The 21,868-nt window shown below is 39.6% G+C and overlaps 1 protein-coding gene across 6 annotated transcripts in view; it reads right to left on the reverse strand.

The window, feature by feature from the left end:
- Window positions 1–21,868, reverse strand: part of PIP5K1A (phosphatidylinositol-4-phosphate 5-kinase type 1 alpha) — a 41,068-nt gene that overhangs the window by 14,560 nt on the left and 4,640 nt on the right. For 3 of the 6 annotated variants that reach the window (XM_065904389.1, XM_065904411.1, XM_065904374.1), the window contains exons 2-7: window positions 17,167–17,205; window positions 9,238–9,269; window positions 4,124–4,204; window positions 1,315–1,445; window positions 755–872; window positions 421–573 (exon numbers count right to left, since the gene is read on the reverse strand). In XM_065904389.1, coding sequence (XP_065760461.1) covers window positions 421–573; window positions 755–872; window positions 1,315–1,445; window positions 4,124–4,204; window positions 9,238–9,269; window positions 17,167–17,205 — 554 coding nt within the window. The remainder of the gene's footprint in view (window positions 1–420; window positions 574–754; window positions 873–1,314; window positions 1,446–4,123; window positions 4,205–9,237; window positions 9,270–17,166; window positions 17,206–21,868) is intronic. The other 3 variants (XM_065904382.1, XM_065904398.1, XM_065904402.1) reach the window with 2 other exon arrangements.

Genomic DNA, 21,868 nt, shown 5'->3' on the forward strand with positions numbered 1-21,868 from the left:
TAATAAGAATATACTGAATAGAACAGGGAACTCTGTTCAATACTCTGTAATGGCCCAGACATGGGAATAGAATCTAAAGAAAAAGTAGACATTATGTGTTTGTATAACTGACACACTTTGCTGTCCATCAGAAACTAACACAGCACTGTATATCAACTATACTCCAAATAAATAAACAAACATCACTGAATTTTGTCTTCGGGTAGGAAGACCTAAGCTAGGTAACACTTAAAATAGGACAGATAAACAAAACCCCCTTTAGACATAGAGAGGCAAAGGAGATGGGACCAAAAGCACAAAGACGAACTATATCCCTAAGACAGAAGCGCTGACATTGCTTTCCCCCTGACGTCAACCTCCCCAGCCTTGTCCAGGAGTGGAGTGGGCAGCTCAATCAGTCGGTGCTCCTTGTCCTCTCACCATGTAGTATCCTGGAAGCAGCTTCTGTAGAAACTCCGCCTCTTTGTGCTGGACTGTTTTTATGATGAATTCATCATCACTGGACACGTAGAAGAGGGAACCACTAGCCCCAGAGTTGCAGAGTTCAATCAGCGGTTCATTGCAGAGGGAGTACTAGGGACCAAAGAAAAAAGAGCAAGAGGTTCAGAGATACCAGGCCCCCCCCAATCAGAAATCAACTACAGATGCAATTCTACTCTAAAATAAAAAATAAGATCAAGAAAATGAAGAGGTCTTCCTTTGGAAGTACTCCTCTGATACTGGCATCCCAGAGTCCTGAGGTCCGGAAGCTTACCAAGTAATCATCAGGCCGGATACCAAATAACTCCCGAAAGTATCGGAAGGCAACAGGTGCGTAGGTCTTGAACCGAAAGTCATTGTAGTGATGAGCAGGGGTCAGGTTGCTCCCTTCACTGTGGGGTTAAATAGAAGAAGCCATAACTTACCAGTCCCTATAATTTACGGAGTCCCTTTGGTTCTCTCAGGAGGCATGTCACCCAGAGCCAAGTCAATACATGCCTCCTGAGAGAACCAAAGGGACTGGATCAGTCAGTTACATAATGGGACAAAGGTGCAACACAGGGATTAAGATAAGGGGCAGGGAATCATATTACCTCCTACCCAATGCCCTGAATTGCTTTTCAGGGCTCAGTCCACAGGCCAGAGGCTCACACAAGCATCCAAAGTATATCATCTGCTGTCCAAATTCTCCAGTCCCACATCACACTGATTAAAATCAGGCTAAGGATTAGATGCATGCCTAAATTAGGGATGAATCTCTAAAATTTCCTAATGTTGATATAAAAAAGCCACATTTCCCAGGACATTCTTCTGAACATTAATTAACCACTGTACCTTGGGAAGAAAATACTCTCCACCACGTAGAAGTCTTGCATGAGGACATCCCGCTCTGGTTTGGTACTCAGGCTTCCCACAGTGTGAGTAATGCCTAACTGGATGGCACCTTTTAAGGCTGATGAGGTTGTCTGAAACAAGAGGAAAGTTTCTAGTATTAAATCTGATTATAGCAGTAAAAACTCAGGAGAGAAGAACCAGACGAAACAATGGAAAGCAAATGCCCTTCTGGGCAATCCAATTTCGCCACCCTCATGGCTCCACATGGCAGTGAAGCCTGCAAAGACTGGAGAGGCATGAAGACACAGAGTAGCAAAGGTGTGACTGTGGGAGCCAACCTTCACTAGGCAAAGCATTCTCTCCAACCCACATCTACCTCTGCAAGATACACTGAAATGAGAGAACAATCTTAGGTCTCACTCCAAAGGTTCCTGCCCCCGGAGGACACAAAGTCTTCCAAACATTTTATTCATCAGATACAGAATGTAACTAAAATTGATATTCTGACTGACTGAAGCTCAGTCCTCTAAGGCCAGGCCTGAGTGATGTCCCAAGGCCAAGAGTGGCAAAAAAAAACCTACTAACAGATAAAGAAAGCCTGAAAAATTAAAATTATTTCTGAGAGAAGTATTTAGCTTTAAAATTATCATGTATGTGTGCTTAGTCGCTCATTTGTGTCCGACTCTTTGTGACCCCATGGACTGTGGCGCTCCGGGCTCCTCTGCCCACGGGGATTCTCCAGACAAGAATACTGGAGTGTGTTGCCATGCCCTCCTCCAGGGGATCTTCCCAACCCAGGGATTGAACCCAGGTCTCCTGCATTGCAGGTGGATTCTTTACCATCTGAACCACCAGGGAAGCCCATTATCATACTATGGTCAAAATACAAATACAAGAGCCCCATTCTTGCAATCCAGGATTCCAATGTCATGAGAAAATGTCATATTAACTAGATCTGTGCTATCTAATACAGTAGTTAGTAGCCACACTCTGCTATTTAATTCTAAGTTAATTAAATTTAATTTAAAAATCACTTCTTCAGTTTTGCTAGACACATTCAGGTATGATTAGTGGCTACCACACTGGATAACACAGTATAGCACATTTCAATCACTGTAGAAAGTTCTATTGGACAGTTTTGTTCTAAGCAATTTCCCTATCCCCAACCCTTACCAAGTATTACTTGTCTTTCTACTTAGTCCTCGTGGGGCATTAAAATTATAATTAATTTTTTAAGTGCTTGCCTCTCTTAGACTAGAAACTCAGCTTTTTGTCTGAGTGTTCAGCACATAAAATGAGCTCAGCTCAATAAATGTCTGTTGAATTGACATGGGCCTCAGAGCCCATTCCTGGGAAAAGTCAGGTCCCTGACGGAGAATGAGCGAGTCTACCTCTGTCACTCTTGACAACGCGGTAAGACAGAAAACAGACACAAGAAGATTGACATGGGCCAGACAAGGTACAGGTGCCATATAGTGGTTTAACACTCTACCCCAGGAAACCTAAGCATCTCCAATTAGTCCAGAACTGAAGAACTGGATCACTCCAGGATGCTTCTCTTCTGTTTTCCCTTCACCAGTTCAATTTTCTCTTCTTGGTTATTACTACTATCTTTTCAATCCATTTGATATCTCTAGCTCAAAATCAGGTGCTCTAGGCTCTACTCACCAACTGAAACTATAATCTTAAAAAAACAAAACCTAGGAGCTTCCCTGGCGGCTCAGTGATGAATAATCTGCCTACCAATGAAGGGGACACACGTTTGATTCCTGGTCCAGGAGGATCCCACATGCCGTGGAATGGCTGAGCCTGGGCACCAAACTAATGAGCCTCTGCTCTGGAGTCTGGGAACCACAACTCCTGAGCTTATGTGGCACAGTTACTGAAGCCCGTGAGCTCTAGAACCTGTGCTCTGTAACAAGAGAAGCCACCCCAATGAGAAGTCCGCACAGCACAACTATGAGAGTAGCCCCTGCTCACCACGACGAGAGAAAAGTCCACAACGCAACAAAGACTCAGCACAGCCAAAAACAAACAAATAAATATTTAAAAAACAAAAAAGACTGGAGAAGGAAATGGCAACCCACTCCAATATTCTTGCCTGGAAAAGCCCATAGACAAGAGGAGCCTGGCGGGCTGCAGTCCATGGGGTTACATGACTGAGCATGTGTGCACGAGGGTGGAGGATAGCAATAAACCGGTAGAACTAAAAAAAAAAAAAAGAACAAAAAAAAACCCCCAAAAAAGACACACAAAGCAAGAAACACATTTGAACTGCTGTCTGTATCACCAGGCTGAATTGGATCGAGCCTTCATTTTGTGTACATCCAGCACCAGAGCAAAGACAGACAAACTTCAAAAGACATGGTTCCCCAAAGCTAGATAAAAATGGCCTTGAGGGCTTACTGCAATTTGTTTGTTTAGTTACTAAGTTGTGTCCGACTCTTTGTGACCCCATGGACTGTAGCCCACCCAGTTCCTCTATGCAAGGGATTTGCCAGGCAAGAATGCTGAAGTGGGTTGCCATTACATGTTTACATCTTAACAGGGAAACTCAATTGCTTCAGCTCAGTGAAAATTCATCTAACATCAGATTTGTCCATTAAGAACATTCTCATTTAAACACATATACAGATATGTGTTTGGATAACTCACCCTTTGTGATGTAAATTCTAAAATTCAAATTGTATAATGGCTATTGTGCAAAGGTTTAGGGTATCAAGAAATGGGACAGAATGTGGAGAACATAATCAAAGAGACAAAACTAGCCCTTCCTGAAATAAGATGAAAGGGTTCCTCTCAGACGCACCTTTTTATATGTTGTCTCTCCTGAGGAATCAACACCTCGGTGACCTATTTTCTTCATGGACATGCCAGAGGAATAAGGCACCTATAAAAAGAAGACTAAACATTAGTATATAATTCCCACATAATACATCAAACTGCTACCATGACGGTACATCAAAATAAAACACTGAACATACCCTTTTTAGGATCAAGAACATTTTATAAAGTCTTCATAAGATCTACTCCATGCAAACACAAGTTACAGTGTTGCTACGCAAAGAATTACAACTGACTAAAAAAGAGCACTCCAAAGGACACATATTTCACCTGTGATCCTCAGAAAAATGACAAAGAAAATTAAAATGATTATCACTGAAGAAAAGCAGAAACAGGGGAAGTAGGAGATATTAATAGCAGCCCCAGGAAAAAGGAGAGACCCGCAGTGTACAAAATCAAGACAGAAATAGAGCTTCACAGACACAGATTCCTTTCAGAAATTACTCCTCCTCTAACTTTCAACCCAACCTGAATACTATTTGCTCAAACTGACTTCACTAGCAGAAATGAACTGCTGCTGCTAAGTCGCTTCAGTCGTGTCCAACTCTGTGCGACCCCAGAGACAGCAGCCCACCAGACTCCCCCGTCCCTGGGATTCTCCAGGCAAGAACACTGGAGTGGGCTGCCATTTCCTTCTCCAATGCATGAAAGTGAAAAGTGAAAGTGAAGTCCTCAGTCGTGTCCAACTCTTCGTGACCCCAGGGACTGCAGCCCACCAGGCTCCCCCGTCCATGGGATTTTCCAGGCAAGAGTACTGGAGTGGGGTTCCATGGCCTTCTCCGAGAAATGAACTAGCCACTGGCAAATACAAGTACCGTAAGTCCAGATATTAAAAGGCTGAGACAATGAGACAAATTCTCTAAGAAAAGGGCTACCCTGCCTCAAAGAGATTCCTGAGAATATGATATGGCTTTGTTTTCTACTCACATGACAGCCTCGGAAAAAAAGGAAGACATAAAACCAGTGGAGCAGAACCTAGAAGGCTATTCTCCACAGCCAAGATGCCAGCACAATAGACATGAAGGTATTCTTCGTAATGCCAATATTCACTAAGTTAATAAAGCCAAAAGGCAAAAAGACTATTGGAAATAGCATGTTACCATTTTAGGGCCTGATTAAGTTCTACTATTCTTACTAAGGCCCTTAGTGGAAAAAGCCCTCAATAAATAACCTGACAGACCTTGGAAGATGTTCTGAGAGAAAAGCCTAAAATCCTACGTCAAAAGGGTCCACATTTGGCCCTGGCACAAAACCCAGGAGAGATGCAAAAAGTAAAGAGAGAGTCGGGAAATACATCATGAGAAGAAAATTAAACAAATATAAGATACTCAGCACAAAAAAGAAATACAGGAAATCAACAGCTTCAGTATGGTTAAAAGAAGTTTGCCATATTCACTGAAACTATGCAATCAGGAAGTATTAACAACAAAACAATAGAGTGAGTTTTAGTGTCAGACTGGCTTTGAATCCCAACCTTCTTAATGCCGTATTATTAATTATGAGACCTTGGGCAAGCTAAAGAACCACTAATCTTCACTTTCTTCAACTATAATACATGGATAACAACAGTATCTACTGTAATAGAGGTTCTTTGCGAGATTAAATAAGAATACCTACTTAGATACATTATTTACATTTTGGTACACTACATATATGAACAGTATGAAAAGACAAGAAGATAGGACACTGAAAGATGAACTCCCCAGGTTGGTAGGAACCCAATATGTTACTGGAGATCAGTGGAGAAATAACTCCAGAAAGAATGAAGGGATGAAGCCAAAGCAAAAACAACACCCAGTTGTGGATGTAACTGGTGACAGAAGCAAGGTTCGATGCTGTAAAGAGCAATATTGCATAGGAACCTGGAAAGTTAGGTCCATGAATCAAGGCAAATTGGAAGTGGTCAAACAGGAGATGGCAAGAGTGAACATTGACATTCTAAGAATCAGCGAAGTAAGATGGACTGGAATGGGTGAATTTAACTCAGATGACCATTCTATCTACTACTGTGGGCAGGAATCCCTTAGAAGAAATGGAGTAGCCATCACAGTCAACAAGAGAGTCCAAAATGCAGTACTTGGATGCAATCTCAAAAATGAGAGAATGATCTTTGTTCGTTTCCAAGGCAAACCATTCAATATCACGGTAATCCAAGTCTATGCCCCGACCAGTAACACTGAAGAAGCTGAAGTTGAATGGTTCTGTGAAGATCTACAAGACCTTTTAGAAGTAACACCCAAAAAAGATGTCCTTTTGATTATAAGGGACTGGAATGCAAAAGTAGGAAGTCAAGAAATACCTGGAGTAACAGACAAATTTGACCTAGGAGGGCAGAATGAAGCAGGGCAAAGGCTAATAGAGTTTTGCCAAGAGAAAGCACTGGTCATAGCAAACACCCTCTTCCAACAACACAAGAGAAGACTCTACACATGGACATCACCAGATGGTCAACACCGAAATCAGACTGATTATATTCTTTGAAGCCAAAGATGGAGAAGCTCTATACAGTCAGCAAAAACAAGACCGGGAGCTGACTGTGGCTCAGATCATGAACTCCTTATTGCCAAATTCAGACTTAAATTGAAGAAAATGTGGAAAACCACTAGACCATTCAGGTATGACCTAAGTCAAATCCCTTATGATTATACAGTGGAAGTGAGAAATAGATATAAGGGAAAAGATCTGATAGACAGAATGCCTGATAAACTAAGGACAGAGGTTCGTGACATTGTACAGGAGATAGGGATCAATACCATTCCCAAGAAAAAGAAATGCAAAAAAAAAGCAAAATGGCTGTCTGAGGAGGCCTTACAAATAGCTGAGAAAAGAAGAGAAGCGAAAAGCAAAGGAGAAAGGAAAGTTTCAAAGAATAGCAAGGAGAGATAAGAAAGTCTTCCTCAGCGATCAATGCAAATAGAGGAAAACAATAGAATAGGAAAGACTAGAGATCTCATCAAGAAAATTAGAGATACCAAGGGAACATTTTATGCAAAGATGGGCTCAATAAAGGACAGAAATGGTATGGATCTAACAGAAGCAGAAGATATTAAGAAGAGGTGGCAGGAATACACAGAAGAACTACACAAAAAAGATCTTCATGACCCAGATAATCACGATGGTATGATCACTCACCTAGAGCCAGACATCCTGGAATGTGAAGTCAAGTGGACCTTAGGAAGCATCACTATGAACAAAGCTAATGGAGGTGATGGAATTCCAGCTGAGCTATTTCAAATCCTAAAAGATGATGCTGTGAAAGTGCTGCACTCAATATGTCAGCAAATTTAGAAAACTCAGCAGTGGCCACAGGACTGGAAAAGGTCAGTTTTCACTCCAATCCCAAAGAAAGGCAATGCCAAAGAATGTTCAAACTACGCACAATTACACTCATCTCACACACTAGCAAAGCAACGTTCCAAATTCTCCAAGCCAGGCTTCAACAGTATGTGAACTGTGAACTTCAAGATGTTCAAGCTGGACTTAGAAAAGGCAAAGGAACCAGAGATCAAATTGTCAACATCCACTGGATCATCGAAAAAGCTAGAGAGTTCCAGGAAAACATCTATTTTTGCTTTATTGACTATGCTAAAGCCTTTGACTGCATGGATCACAATGAACTGTGGAAAATCCTGAAAGAGATGGGAATACCAGACCACCTGACCTGCCTCTTCAGAAACTTGTATGCAGGTCAGGAAGCAACAGTTAGAACTCAACATGGAATAACAGACTGGTTCCAAATAGGAAAAGGAGTACATCAAGCCTGTATATTGTCACCCTGATTATTTAACTTATACGCAGAATACATCATGAGAAACGCTGGGCTGGAGGAAGCACAAGTGGGAATCAAGATTGCAGGGAAAAATATCAATAACCTCATATATGCAGATGACACCACCCTTATGGCAGGAAGTGAAGAACTACGGGCCTCTTGATGAAAGTGAAAGAGGAGAGTGAAAAAGTTGGCTTAAAGCTCAACATTCAGAAAACTAAGATCATGGCATCCGGTCCCATCACTTCATGCCAAATAGATGGGGAAACAGTGGAAACAGTGACTGAGTTTTTATTTTCTGGGGCTCCAAAATCACTGTGGATGGTGACTGCAGCCATGAAATTAAAGGATGCTTACTCCTTGGAAGGAAAGTTATGACCAACCTAGACGGCATATTAAAAAGCAGAGACAAAAAAAAATAAAATAAAATAAAAAGCAGAGACATTACTTTGTCGACAAAGGTCCATCTAGTCAAGGCTATGGTTTTTCCAGTAGTCGTGTATGGATGTGAGAGTTGGACTATAAAGAAAGCTGAGTGCCAAAGAATTGATGCTTTTGAACTCTGGTGTTGAAGAAGACTCTTGAGAGTCCATTGAACTACAAGGAGATCCAACCAGTACATGCTAAAGGAGATCAGTCCTGGGTGTTCATTGGAAGGACTGATGTTGAAGCTGAAACTTCAATATTTTGGCCACCTGATGCAAAGAGCTGACTCATTTGAAAAGACCCTGATGTTGGGAAAGAATGAAGGCAGGAGAAGGGGACGACAGAGGATGAGATGGTTAGATGGCATCACCGATTCAATGGACATGAGTTTGGGTAAACTCTGGGAGTTGGTGATGGACAGGAAGGCCTTGCGTGCTGTGGTTCATGGGTCGCAAAGAGTCAGAGACGACTGAGCAACTGAACTGAACACTACATTTGGTACATTTAAAAATGCTCAATAGCGACTTCCCTGGTGGTTCAGTGGCCAAGAGTCTATGCTCCAAATGCAGAGGGCCCAGGTTCCATTTCTGGTCAGAGAGCTAAACCCCACATGCGACAATTAAGACTGATGCAGAAAAATAAATTAAAAAAATAAAAACTCAATTAAAAATACTCAATAAATCTGAGCTGCTGTTAATATGCATAATAAACTGTGACAAAAGTAGAGTTGTATAACTTCTAGCCTACCAAAGAGATGTGAGAACCATATCTATCAACAGATTTCAAGCCCCTAGTAGGGGGGAAATAAGGATGTCATAAACAGGTATCCTTCTATCCCAGAATTAAGGTTTTAGAACCACTGTGTATCAATATGTAAAACTCACCTCAGATGCCGTGGGTCTCTTGATTCCAGATGCTGTTAAAAAAAAAAAAAACATAACTATAAATATGTACACACACTCACATGATCTCTATCAAGCTCACTGAAACAATTAGGATTTGAATCAAACTAAACCTGACAATAGGTTCCTGCCTCTTGCTCAGTGATACCAGATCCTTTTGGATAGGGATTTTATATGTCCTTTCCTTTTCCTCTTCCATACTCACAGAGCCCTTATACATAATCCAGTCTTCTTCTAGTTCCTTTTTCTTATCCAAGTGTTCACATTTTCTCTAGGAAATACATCTGTTCTTGATACATTTAACCATCAGAGCCAAACAGTCTCATTTGATACCATGGTTGAAAGAGAAAGGGCATAAGAGATACCAAAGACTTAGTGGACAGCCTAGACTTCATTAATAATTTTTCCTGTAGAGCTAAAAGGGTAAGAAGCTTTAGAGCATGTCTATGGTGCTTTGCATTTCTACTAACTATTTCAGAAGAAAAGGTAAAGAGTTGATCTACAGAAGCTTTACTTACAATAGTCAAGATATGGAAGCACCTAAGTGTCCATCAACAGATCAATGAATAAAGCAGCTCTGGGTGTCCATGTGTGCATGTGTGTGTCTGTACACAATAGAATACCACTCAGTCACAGAAAAGAACGAAATCCTGCCATCTCCAACAATGTGGATGGCCCCAGAGTATTATGCTTAGAGAAATAATTCAGAGAAAAACAAACACATTATGTTATTACTGATATGTGAAATCTAAAAAATAAAACAAATGTGTATAACAAAAACAGACTCACAGAGAACTAGTGGTTAACAGTGGGAAGTGTAAAGGGCAGAAGGGCAAGCTGGGGTAGGGGATAAGAGACACAAACTATTATGTATAAAATAAATAAGCAAATAAATAAATAAGCAAGGATATATTGTACAGCATAAGGAAATATAGCCATTACTATGTAGTAACTTTAAATGGAGTATAGTTTATAAAAATATTGAATAATTAACTGTATACCTAAAACTAAAATAATATTGTAAATCAACTATCCTTCAATTAAAAGAAGAGCTGATCTGTAGAGATGAAGCAGCTATGGATGGGAAAACGCAATGATGAAAAAATGAAAAAGCATTCAGTGCAGGCAAAACCTGATTCTATATCCTTACATCTTCATCTTGATCCTGCTGTAAATGCAACAGGAATTTGTTGCTTACTTACTAAATATTTAATCAGTGGAGATGGGTAAGATATGTGTGTGGTTAAATAACATTTATGACTTTTATCAGTTTAAATGTAGAAAAGATCTCAAGAATATATTTAGAAAGTGACTAAAAGACCACTATCCATAGAAAACTACTCCAAAAGGTTAAATCAATTCTTTTTTCCTTAAGGTTAAGTCAGTTCTTAAGGGTATGCCATCCTAAAGACTTCACCCATGATCACACTGGAGACACATGATCACTCAGGGAGACAGACCTTTCTCCCCTTCATGTTGAAAATTGTTGGTCTTTTTTCTTCAAGGACTACTGATGTATTACTTTGATCCAGTTCAAGAATTCAAAGAGAATAAAGGTTAGCCACATTAAAGAAAATTAAAAAGAATCCAGGGACTTCCCTGATGATCCAGTGGTTAAGATTCCACCTTCCACAGCAGAGGATGCAGGTCTGTTCCCTGACTGGGTAACAAAGATCCCACATGCCACGGAACAACTAAGCCCAAGTACTGCAACTACTGAGCCTCCACACCACAAGAGCGTCCATGTGTCACAACCAAAGAGTTTGCATGATGCAATGAAGATCCCGTGTTGTGCAACTAAGACCTGATGCAGCCAAGTAAATAATAAAACAAATTAAAAAAAAGAAAGAATCCAAATGGGACAAATCCTCAATAACATAAGTTAGTAGCTGAGTAAGAAAATATCAGTTCTGGTCCAAATGTAAGGTTTAATGGTAAAAGCATTTCTGGTACCAATAAGCTGAACAGCAAAATTTCCTTTCCCTTAATGAGTCAGAGTAGCAAAATTATGGGGAACAGATGGTTTTCATTCCTCTTTCCAAAAAAAGAGGTAAGAAAAATGTCATCTAGCTGTTAGGAAGATGTGCTGCATAAAATGACCCAGGAAATTAGAAAAACAGCAAAGTCCCAAAATCTATGCTTTTTGCAGGATGCTTCATCTTCAATCAGGTCAAGTTGAGGTAGGTGAAAGACCTGGAACCTAGAACTGGAACCCTAAGCTAAAGCTTCCAAGGAACAGTAAGTCAGCACAACTCAGATTCAAGATTAAAACTGCTAACTTAACTGTAAAATTTAAGGCACTAACAAAAAATTAGTCAAACCCTTTGAATCTTAAAACCCTTCAGATGAGAGCCAACATGCTGACCTAGGTTCAGATCCCTGTTGTGTGTTAAGTCATTCAGTCATGTCTGATTCTTTGCGACCTCATGGACTGTAGCCCACCAGGCTCCTCTGTCCATGGAATTCTCCGGGCAAGAATACTGGAGTGGGTTGCCATTCCCGTCTTCCGGAGATCTTCCCAACCCAAGGACAAACCCGGGTCTCCCACATTGAAGGCAGACTGAGCCACAAGGGAAGTCCTCAAATCCCTGTTACATCAGGCAAATTATTCTCTATTAATAACTAAAAAAGAAGAATCGATATTAGAAGGTTTATGTAAAGATTAGATGAGATAAACTAAATCAAAGTACTTCATGGACTGTGATGTGCTACACAAATATGTTGTCATATGTGAGTTCTAATGGAAGAGCAAAGTTGGCCCCTCAGGAAGGTTTAATGTTCAATTACCTAAACCATCATGAAATTCTAATTAGTACCTCAAAGTTCTTGGCTGCTCCCCCAAACCCTTAGCCTCCCCATATCCCCAACAAACCCTTGTGCAAGTATACACACAACAGTAGAATTAGTGATTCTCAATGAAGAAATCAGCACTTCTTTCAGTTGAGAAAACAACACTGTTTCTGGACTCTGGTCAGTACTTGGCTTATTTCTTCCTCTTTTACCCCAAAGGAAGGGGTTTGAAAGGATCTGACAGAACCAAGATCCAATGTCCAATCCTAGGCTGACAGTTTCTCCTAGAACAGAACAACCTCTTCATGCAAGGAGTCACTGGACCAAATTAAACAATGAATGTAAAAAGCAGGTAAGTGAGTTCAAGGCAGAGTTTAAGCTTGGGGCCTTCTTACTCCCTAAAAAGTTCTACCTTGCTACCTTTCCTAGTTTTATCTCACAAACACATAGATCCAGGGCTGCTACACTCTTGCAAAGTACCCAGAATGAGGGTGGGAGGACTTAATTCAGTGGAATATGGTGCCAATTACTTAGCTATCTCCAACTGCAAAACTTGGATTAATCCCCAAAACATTACAGCTGAGGCAGTCGGAAGGATACTGGGGTCTGAATAATAATAGGATTGGGGTCCAGTGGTTAAGAATCTATCATGCAATACAGGGGACACTGGTTTGATCCCTAGTCTGGGAAGATCCCACATGCCAAAGGGCATATAAGCCCGTGAGCCACAACTACTAAGCCCATGCACCTAGAATCTGTGCTCAGCAATGAGAAGCCACTGCAGTGAGAAGCCTGCAAGAGTAGTCTCTGCTCACAGCAACCAGAGAAAGCCAGTGTGCAGTGACAAAAACCCAGCGCAACCAAAAATAAAAATTATTTTAAAATAATCATCAAAACAAGTAACAACAGGATGGAGAATCAGGAATCAAGACTCATTCTCTTCCTTGTCTGAACTTTTGCTCCTAGGATACAGGTCAGAACTCCCAAACTACCAAAGAATGGACAGGAATAGAAAAGTAGAGAATCATATTAATGTTGCTATAACATACAGCTTGGTAGAGAAGAAACCCAATGAACAGCAGGGTAATATTTTAGGGAACAAAGTACCAACTGCTAAGGCTTGATGGTTTGGGCCACTTGGCTCATGTCAATGAGAAAATGCCTTCTGAGACTGAAGAGTCACCAGTACCTGTTCACCTCTTCTTAATCAAGCTTTCTCTTCAGAAGGAACAGCAGCAGAAACAGAGGAAAGCAGAGATGCGGGGGGTGGGGGATTGGAAACAAAAAGAAGAGAAAAGAATACCAACTCAGCAATGGCAACACCCATCCAGCCAATGTTTAAGGAGAATGAGATTTATCCCTAAGTTAGGATAAGATTAGAGTATTAATCAACAGAAAATCTGTTTTCTAGCATCTGTGTAAAAAATACTCTGATAAGTATAAACTATCATCTTATAATCCATACCCACAATCCATATATAGCATCCTTTTTTGGGTGAGGAAACTGCAGGTCAAGAAGCAACAATTAGAATCAAACATGGAACAACAGACTGGTTCAAAACTGAGAAAGGAGTGCGTCAACGATGTATATTGTCACCCTGTTTATTTATTTAACTTATAAGCATCATGCGAAATGCCAGGCTGGATGAATCACAAGCAGGAATCAAGACTGCAAAGAGAAATATCAATAACCACAGAGGTGCAGATGACACCACCCTTATGGCAGAAAGCAAAGAACTAAAGAGCCTCTTGAAGGTAAAAGACAGTGGAAGAGCTGGCTTAAAACTCAATATTAAAAAAACTAAGATCATGGCATCCGGTCCCATCACTTCATGGCAAATAGGTGGGGAAACAATGGAAAACAGTGACAGACTTTATTTTCTTGGACTCCAAAATCACTGCGGACAGTGACCATAGCCATGAAATTAAAAGACGCTTGCTCCATGGTAGAAAAGCTATGACAAGCCTAGGCAGCATATTAAAAAGCAGAGACATCACTTTGCAGACAAAGGTCTATCTAGTCAAAGCTATGGTTTTTCCAGTAGTCGTGTACGGAAATGAGAGGTGGGCCATGAGGCTGAGCACTGAAGAATTGATGCTTTTGAACTGTGGTGCTGGAGAAGATTCTTCAGAGTCCCTTGGACTGTAAGGAGATCAAACCAGTCAATCCTAAAGAAATCAATCCTGAATATTCACTGGAAGGACTGATGCTTAAGCTCCAGTACTTTAGTCATCATGTAAAGAGCCTACTCACTGGAAAAGACCCTGATGCCCCAGAGGAATCGGGTGGAGAGGAAGGTGGGATGGGGGACCGGGATGGGGAATACATGTAACTCTATGGCTGATTCATATCAATGTATGACAAAACCCACTGAAAAATAAAAAAGAAAAAAAATAAAATAAAATAAAAACAAGGAAAAAAAAAAAAAGAAAAAGAAAAGACCCTGATGCTGGAAAAGACTGAAGGCAGGAAGAGAAGGGGACAAGAGAGGATGAGATGGCTGGATGGCATCGCTGACACAATGGACCTGAGTTTGAGCAATCTCTAGGAGATGGTGAAGGACAGGGAAGCCTGGTATGCCGCAGTCCATGGGGTTGCAAAGAGTCGGAGACAACTGAGCGACTGAACAATAACTACTACTGAGTTCCAATGTTAAATTTCCTCCTCCTCAGGGAAAAATGTTTCCTTCATGTTTGTTTGACCTTCATGATCATGTAGTTCCTACTTATTAATAGGCCCTGGACCAAGAAGCATTCTAAACCAAAGGCTAATGTTGCTCCACTGGCAGCAAAAAATAAAGCCATGATGAACAGGTTGTGTCAGAAAAATAACTGTGGAAACAGCTTAATTCTAAGTGGGTCAATAAATGAGGCAGAGCCAATCATGGTGATTTCTTCAAGTACCAGTTCCTCTATGGAAAGATGGAAATGTAAAAAGACCTAGGGGACATAAACAAGGACCAATGCATAAAACTGTACTCAATTACATATTTACTAACAAAGACTGGCTTGTTGTTCACTAATGATTAAACAAATAAAAGACCTAGAGAAGCAAGGATATACTCACTTCTGGGATTTTTAAAAAATTCTGAGCAGACTGAGCAGGCTCAATCTGGCTGAGATCTATAGATATTAAAGAAAACTGATTTTTAAATAGAACAAGTTGAGAACTTAGCCCCTTCAGCCACATATGAACCCATGTGCCCATTTAAGCTAACAAATAAGTAACAATTTATATTAAGAAAAAATCATTCAACAAGGGCCTTTGAGATTTTAATCTATTCTTAATATGAAAGTTGCTCAGTCGCGTTCAATTCTTTGGGACCATATGGACTATACAGTCCTTTGAATTCTCCACGCCAGAACACTGAAGTGCGTAGCCCTTCCCTTCTCCAGGGGATCTTCCCAGCCTAGGGATCAAACTCAGGTGTCCCGCATTGCAGGCAGATTCTTTACCAGCTGAGCCACAAGGGAAGCCCAATTCTTAATAGTAAGATGTATTTAACCTATAAATAAACAGAGCATAAGGGATGTGCTCAAAATTAAAGAGCAAAGGTGGTGACAGAGCCAGAATTGGAATTTACATTCCCAACTCCCCAGTTCAACTCTTTCTTCTAAACCATATTTTGTTTTCAATTTCCTGGCCAATCTGAGTCTAAGAGGGAAAGGAAAGCACCAAAGGAACTAAAATGCTTTCACAAACTAAATAAATCTCATAACTGCTAACGGACAGTATGAACACATATTTTCTTCCCCTGAGGTATTCCCTTCCCTTCCCACTTTCATTGATAAAAGGATAAAGAGTCCTCCTTTGGTTCCTCTCAATGCAACTAACAATACCACCACTCTGTTCCTCCAGCAACAGTCATCAATGTCACTGGCAAAAACAGTAGGAAAACACCTTTCATTTCTTTCAGTGAGATTATACTTGTTTTGAAACAGACAATGCCAGTATTTTAGAGGAGCAGAAGCTGCCCTTCAAAACTGACACTGGACAGAGCAATATCACACAAGTTAAGGTCTTCACTAGCAGTACAAAGTACCTCTTTTCTTCATAAAAAGACACGAACAACTTTAACAGAAAGATTTTAATTCTTCTCAGATTAAGAGTTTTTTTTTTGGTGTCAGTGGGACTATGAATCGATCTGATTAAAAGCAAAGAGTTATGATCACTGAATCTGCAATGACAAAAAGAGGGCACCTGATAGGCAGTCTTGTTTTAATGATCTTAGAATTGACTGTACAATCAGTTACCAATCCTCAGCAAAAATCCACATTAACTTCTAAAATATTTTCTGAAAGAATGATCAATAACTCCAGGTATTACACATGGAGGAGCTCAGAATACTGACAGCTCAAATCAGAAGGCGAAGTCTCCCTCTGCACTATTCTTTGTTGAACAACAAATATGTAATCTGGTTTAAAGTCAAGTTAGTTCACACACAGACTTTTAGATTAGTGAGAGAGCAGCAAGGTATTGTGGGTAGGAATGTGGGCTCTGAAATCAGCATACCTAAGTTGGCTAGGTTTGAATACTAGATCTACATTTACTAACTAGATAACCTTGACAAGTTGGTTAAAACTCTCTAGGCCTTGGTTACCTCATCCATAAAATGGAGATATAATAACATGTACATCATAGGATAGTTATGAGAATTAAATAAATCCTATATAGCACTTAATATGTAATAAATGCTCTGTATATACTAGCAATTATTATTACCATTGTGAATTATAAAACCCCATCTACAGGATGAGATGGGTCAGGGGAAATGAGAGGTACAACAGAAAGGGAAAGAAAGAGAGACACATTTACTGAAACAAAAGGAAATGGAGTTACATGGGAAGACTTCGAGGGAGACAAAAGATAGTCAATGGATCCATCTTACATTGTGGGACTGTGAGAAAAGAAGTTGCCATGTTAAGGCAGCATTTTTCTGGAGGGGAGAGGGGAAAGGAAGCTGAAGTCAAGTAATCTTTCAGGACACTCACAGCCTTCTCAAAAGGCCATGCACGCTACTTAAAAAAAAAACATTTGCAATTGTTATGGGGAAGAGGAGTCCGTGGCTAGTAACTGCAAGGAGCTCATGCTTCTTCAGCACAGATACACATCAGATCTACCTCTCTTACGGTTGACCCCACAGCACAGAAAGTGGAGACCTAAATGAGGAAAAACAGAAAATTATCACTTACTGCTGGGGTTCTACTTGCTTATAACAGAACAAGCATATTTTAAAAATACCCATATGACATCTCTAAAGTTTAAAATTATAAACAGGGCTTGAACTGATCCCCAGTACCATACTGTGAAATGTGAGAAGATTTTCTGCAGTTCTAGGTAGAAGTCAAAAAAAAAAGAAAAAAAAAAAGAAGCTCTGGCAGAAAAATTCCAGGAGTGATTACAAAACTTGTGACCCAAACAATTTCACTATTGCATGATTTCAGATTGGCAAAAAAATTTCAGGTATAAAGCTCCTTGCACACAGGCTTCTATCTTTTTAAAAAAGAATGAGTATACATTTTACACATTTGAGGATCTTCCACTCGTCAGGGTAATTTGGTAATATCTAGCATAGTAAAAAGTCTTAAAAGCAAATATGTACCATTTGTCCCAGAAGTGAGAATTTATCCTAAGGAAATAATTGGTCAAGTGGACATATATACAAATATATTTATTGTAGCATTGTACGTAACAACTATAATTGCAAAGAATCTAAATGTACAATATAGGTTATAAAAGTTGTGGTATAGTCATAAAATAGAATAGTATAGAACCATTATCCTTATGTTCATTTATAGACAGGATGTCACAATAAACTGTTTAATGGAAAAAGCTAATAATTATATAATACAGTATTTTTCTAAAACAATTATCTATAAAGTCATATGTATTTATACACATAAAAAAGTTCCAGAAGATTATATACTAAAATGTTAAAATATTATTATATTGGATAGTATGGTTAAGGTGATATTCTAAGTTTTAAGTTTCTATTTTCCTTATGTATATAAATTTTCTATAACAAACAGGTAACTTAACAATTAAAGAGATATGTAGGAATGGCTTTATTGTTGTTTTATAACCCATTCTCCCCAGTAAACTAGTGCTCAACAGTTACACACATACAGATCACCATCAATTCCCTCCCTACACATTAACTTGAGCTCATTACAACATATTATGCAGCTACAGAGATAGACTAGAAGGAAAAATGTGAAAGATGATGTCTAGAAAGCTGCTGACAACTGCAAGCTACAAATAAAGCATGACTCCTATACACTCACTCCTGTTCTCTATTATTTGAGATTCCCATACAATCTTAAACAAACCTGTATTAGTGCATATGCTAACAGGTTCTCCCTGAAGAATTTATCTTTAATATCCTTTAGAATATCAATATGCTCCCATAAAACAGGTATTCCTAATTTCAGCGTATCTCCTGGATATTTGAAAAATAAAGATCTAGCCTCTAAATTATGAAAATTAGCTGAGAAATCTTTAATGCTACTAAAATAATTTCAAGACAACTGAACCAGCCAGTTAAGTACCACAGAGGAAATAATCCAATCAATTCTTGCTAAAATACAAAGTTGAATCATACTATGTCACAGAAAATTTTTCTGAGTAACTCTGAATAGTCTTAAGGAAGCACTCCATTTGGTCCTTAGTCCCAGCCTAAATTGTGTTTGTGATGAGAAAGATACCAAAGGGGCTGGTTTCTAGTCACCTGGCAAAACATCACTAGGACTCTCCATAAACTGGTTTGCAGCTACTAAAGCACTGGCAGCTATGACTTACTATTGAGACCAAGAAGAAAATGTAGAGGAAGAAAAGAAAATTAATACAATTCTGAGAAATGTGAAAAAGGTAAACTTTAGAGGGGAAATGAGTTGGCCTTAAAAGAGGAGATAATCAAAACAGAGATATTTTCAGACAGTACACAGCTCCAAAATAAGACTTATAGTTCCCCTCCCCCACTCCCCCTCAGCATGTGGAACAAAACAAGAGTTGGCCTTAATACCAGAGCCTCTCCCAGTGCTTTCAGAGAAGAAACATTTCCGTCAAAGATGAGATGACATCATCTTCCAGATGAGAAACTAAGAGGCAGCCTGTGACTGACTTTAATGCTTGAAGTACACACTTAATTTCAGGATGCTAGAACTGGGCAGGATGTGCATTCCTCAGACGAGTTTTGCCTGAACAGGTCATAAAGAAGAGATTCCAGAGACTTAGGTTAATTAGCTACCAATACTACTACATAAATCTGTCAATTCCCATAGAAATCAGAAAGAGACAAGCAGGCTTTTTGGAAGCAAAATGATAATTCTGAGGGGGTGTTTTGGTTGATAATACTGACAGCCAGAGGTTTTTTTTAAAAAAAGGCAAAAACCTGCACAAAACAAAACAGTCATCACCCAGTTATTTTCTGGACTATCTCAAACAATCTCTCTAGTCCTCTTTAACCTGAAATACTGAACACCACTTTAATTATACCCCTGCATGTAGGAGGCATAATATGTTATTCAAATGAAAATACTCAGAAATGTCAGCCTGCCTAATGAGAAGCATTGCTGAGCACACAGCTCTAAAAGGTAGTGTTGGAGGGTGGGGGTCAGGCAGTGTTACCATACCCTCAGTAAGAACTAAAAGAAGTCAATTATGAAAATCTATCCACATCTTAGAGAAAAGTTAAATTTTGTTCCTTCAGTTCAGTTCAATCACTCAGTCATGTCCAATTCTTTGCGACCCCACGAACCGCAGCACATCAGGCCTTCCTGTTCATCACCAACTCCCAGAGTTTACTCGAACTCAGGTCCATTGAGTTGGTGATGCCATCCAACCATCTCATCCTCCGTCGTCCCCTTCTCCTGCCTTCAATCTTTCCCAGCATCAGGGTCTTTTCAAATGAGTCAGTTCTTCGCATCAGGTGGCCAAAGTACTGGAGTTTCAGCTTCAACATCAGTCCTTCCAGTGAATATTCAGGACTGATTTCCTTTAGGATGGACTGGTTGGATTTTGTTCCTAGCAGGTGTCAATTTTTACTAAGAATTTTCTAGAAAAAAGTCTGAAAGGCAAGGATGCTCTTAGAAACAAAAGCTCAAAACTCACTGATCTACCAGTCCTGGGGTCAACCTGGCTCGGCTAAAAGCCAAGTAGCAAGGAATGAATCACAAATTTACCAAGATTCATCATGATAACATACAGACTTTATGCAAAGTCTTTGCCACTATTAACAATTTAAACCTCAGTTTCCTAATTTAGAAAATAAGAAGGAAAAAAAAAAAAGAAAATAAGAGGGTTAAATTAAAATATCTCTACATTTCCCTTTAATAAACTTTTGCTTCTAGTTCTATAAGCCACATTTCATGATTCTCAGCCCACAAATATGTATCTCTTAGCACTAAAATTCTGGTTGAAATTGGGGGGGGGGGGGGCAGGTGTGGATATCTGAGTCCTTCTTTAAAAGACCTGAGTCTCCTGGATAAGCCAATCCAAAGCTAAGGAGCAGTTCAGATTTCCAGCAGCAGTTCACCACCTCCCAATTCTATTTCCAAACCTGGTTCTATCTTAAAAAAAAAAAAAAAAAGCAGTACTGCTGGCCTGAAACATACACTGAGCTGAGATAGGAACTTAAACAATATCACAATGGGTATTAATTGTCCCAACAATGCACTTCAACCATCCACCAGACCCTAATGCAAGAAAATCACAGAGATATGACCAAGTTACTCCTCAACCATTTCTTTTATACAGATTCTTATCAATGAGAACTTCAAGTTTACTAGGCATGTTGTGCAAAGGAAAGCTAGTATTAAGCTATTAACATATCCTAAAAAAAAAAACTCTTCCCATTCTCTCCCTGCAACTTCCCTTTGCTCACTCCCCATCAATGATACTGATCCTTTGAGATGGTGTTTATTCTGGGTTAACTCCATAAAGCTCAGTTTAATACACAGCAAATAGTAAGATATACTTAACTGCCTACAAGGAATCTACCCTTCTCTCTCTTTTTGCCAGTCTTCCTCAGACTCCAACAATAAGGGGACTTTGGGGGAATCAGATATTTAAAAATTAATATATTCTGCATACAGCCATTACAAATAAACATACTTATTTAATAGGAGAAAAAAGAAAAATAATCAGTGACAAAGTTTTAAAAGATGGAGGGGCTGAGGGAAAAAAGTTCACTTCAAACAGAAAACATTAAAACAACAGCTCATAGGAGATATGAATAACACAGGATCAACACATATGTAAAAATGAAACAATGTTCTCTTTTGATAGGAAAGGGTGGAGAAGTGAAGTGCAACAGGGGAAATGAGCCAGGAAGGGGTTTCCTCTAGGAAACACCATCAGTCCAATCACTCACTCTTTGAGACTGAATGATGGCCTGGGGTTTAGAACACAAAGGAACAGATTCCCTCTGCCTGGCTATCAGAAAATAGCATACTTCCTGAAGTATACTTGTATCCTTGATCAAGAGGACACACTCAGTAAAAAGAAAAACCAAACTGACAATGTTGGTCTTTTTGCTTTCTTCATGTCAGGTAAGAAAATGCCAAAATTCTAAGAAAGTAAACATCCAGCTTAAAGGGTAAAATACCACCCACCCCCAACGCAGAACTTCTCACCAGTTACCTGAGTTTGGCCTGGTGAAGTTGTTCACTTCACAGGCTGTAGTTTCCATTATTTTTATTTAAAAAATAGGCTGATGAAACATGTAATAACTAGTAGCTAGCACATATTTGAGCACAGTTATTAATCAGAAGAGTTTTACATCAACTTAGAACAGCACACAGAAATTAACAAAACAAAAAACAA

The sequence above is a fragment of the Muntiacus reevesi genome, chromosome 1 (genome assembly GCF_963930625.1).
Source record: "Muntiacus reevesi chromosome 1, mMunRee1.1, whole genome shotgun sequence".
NCBI classification, from domain to species: domain Eukaryota; kingdom Metazoa; phylum Chordata; class Mammalia; order Artiodactyla; family Cervidae; genus Muntiacus; species Muntiacus reevesi.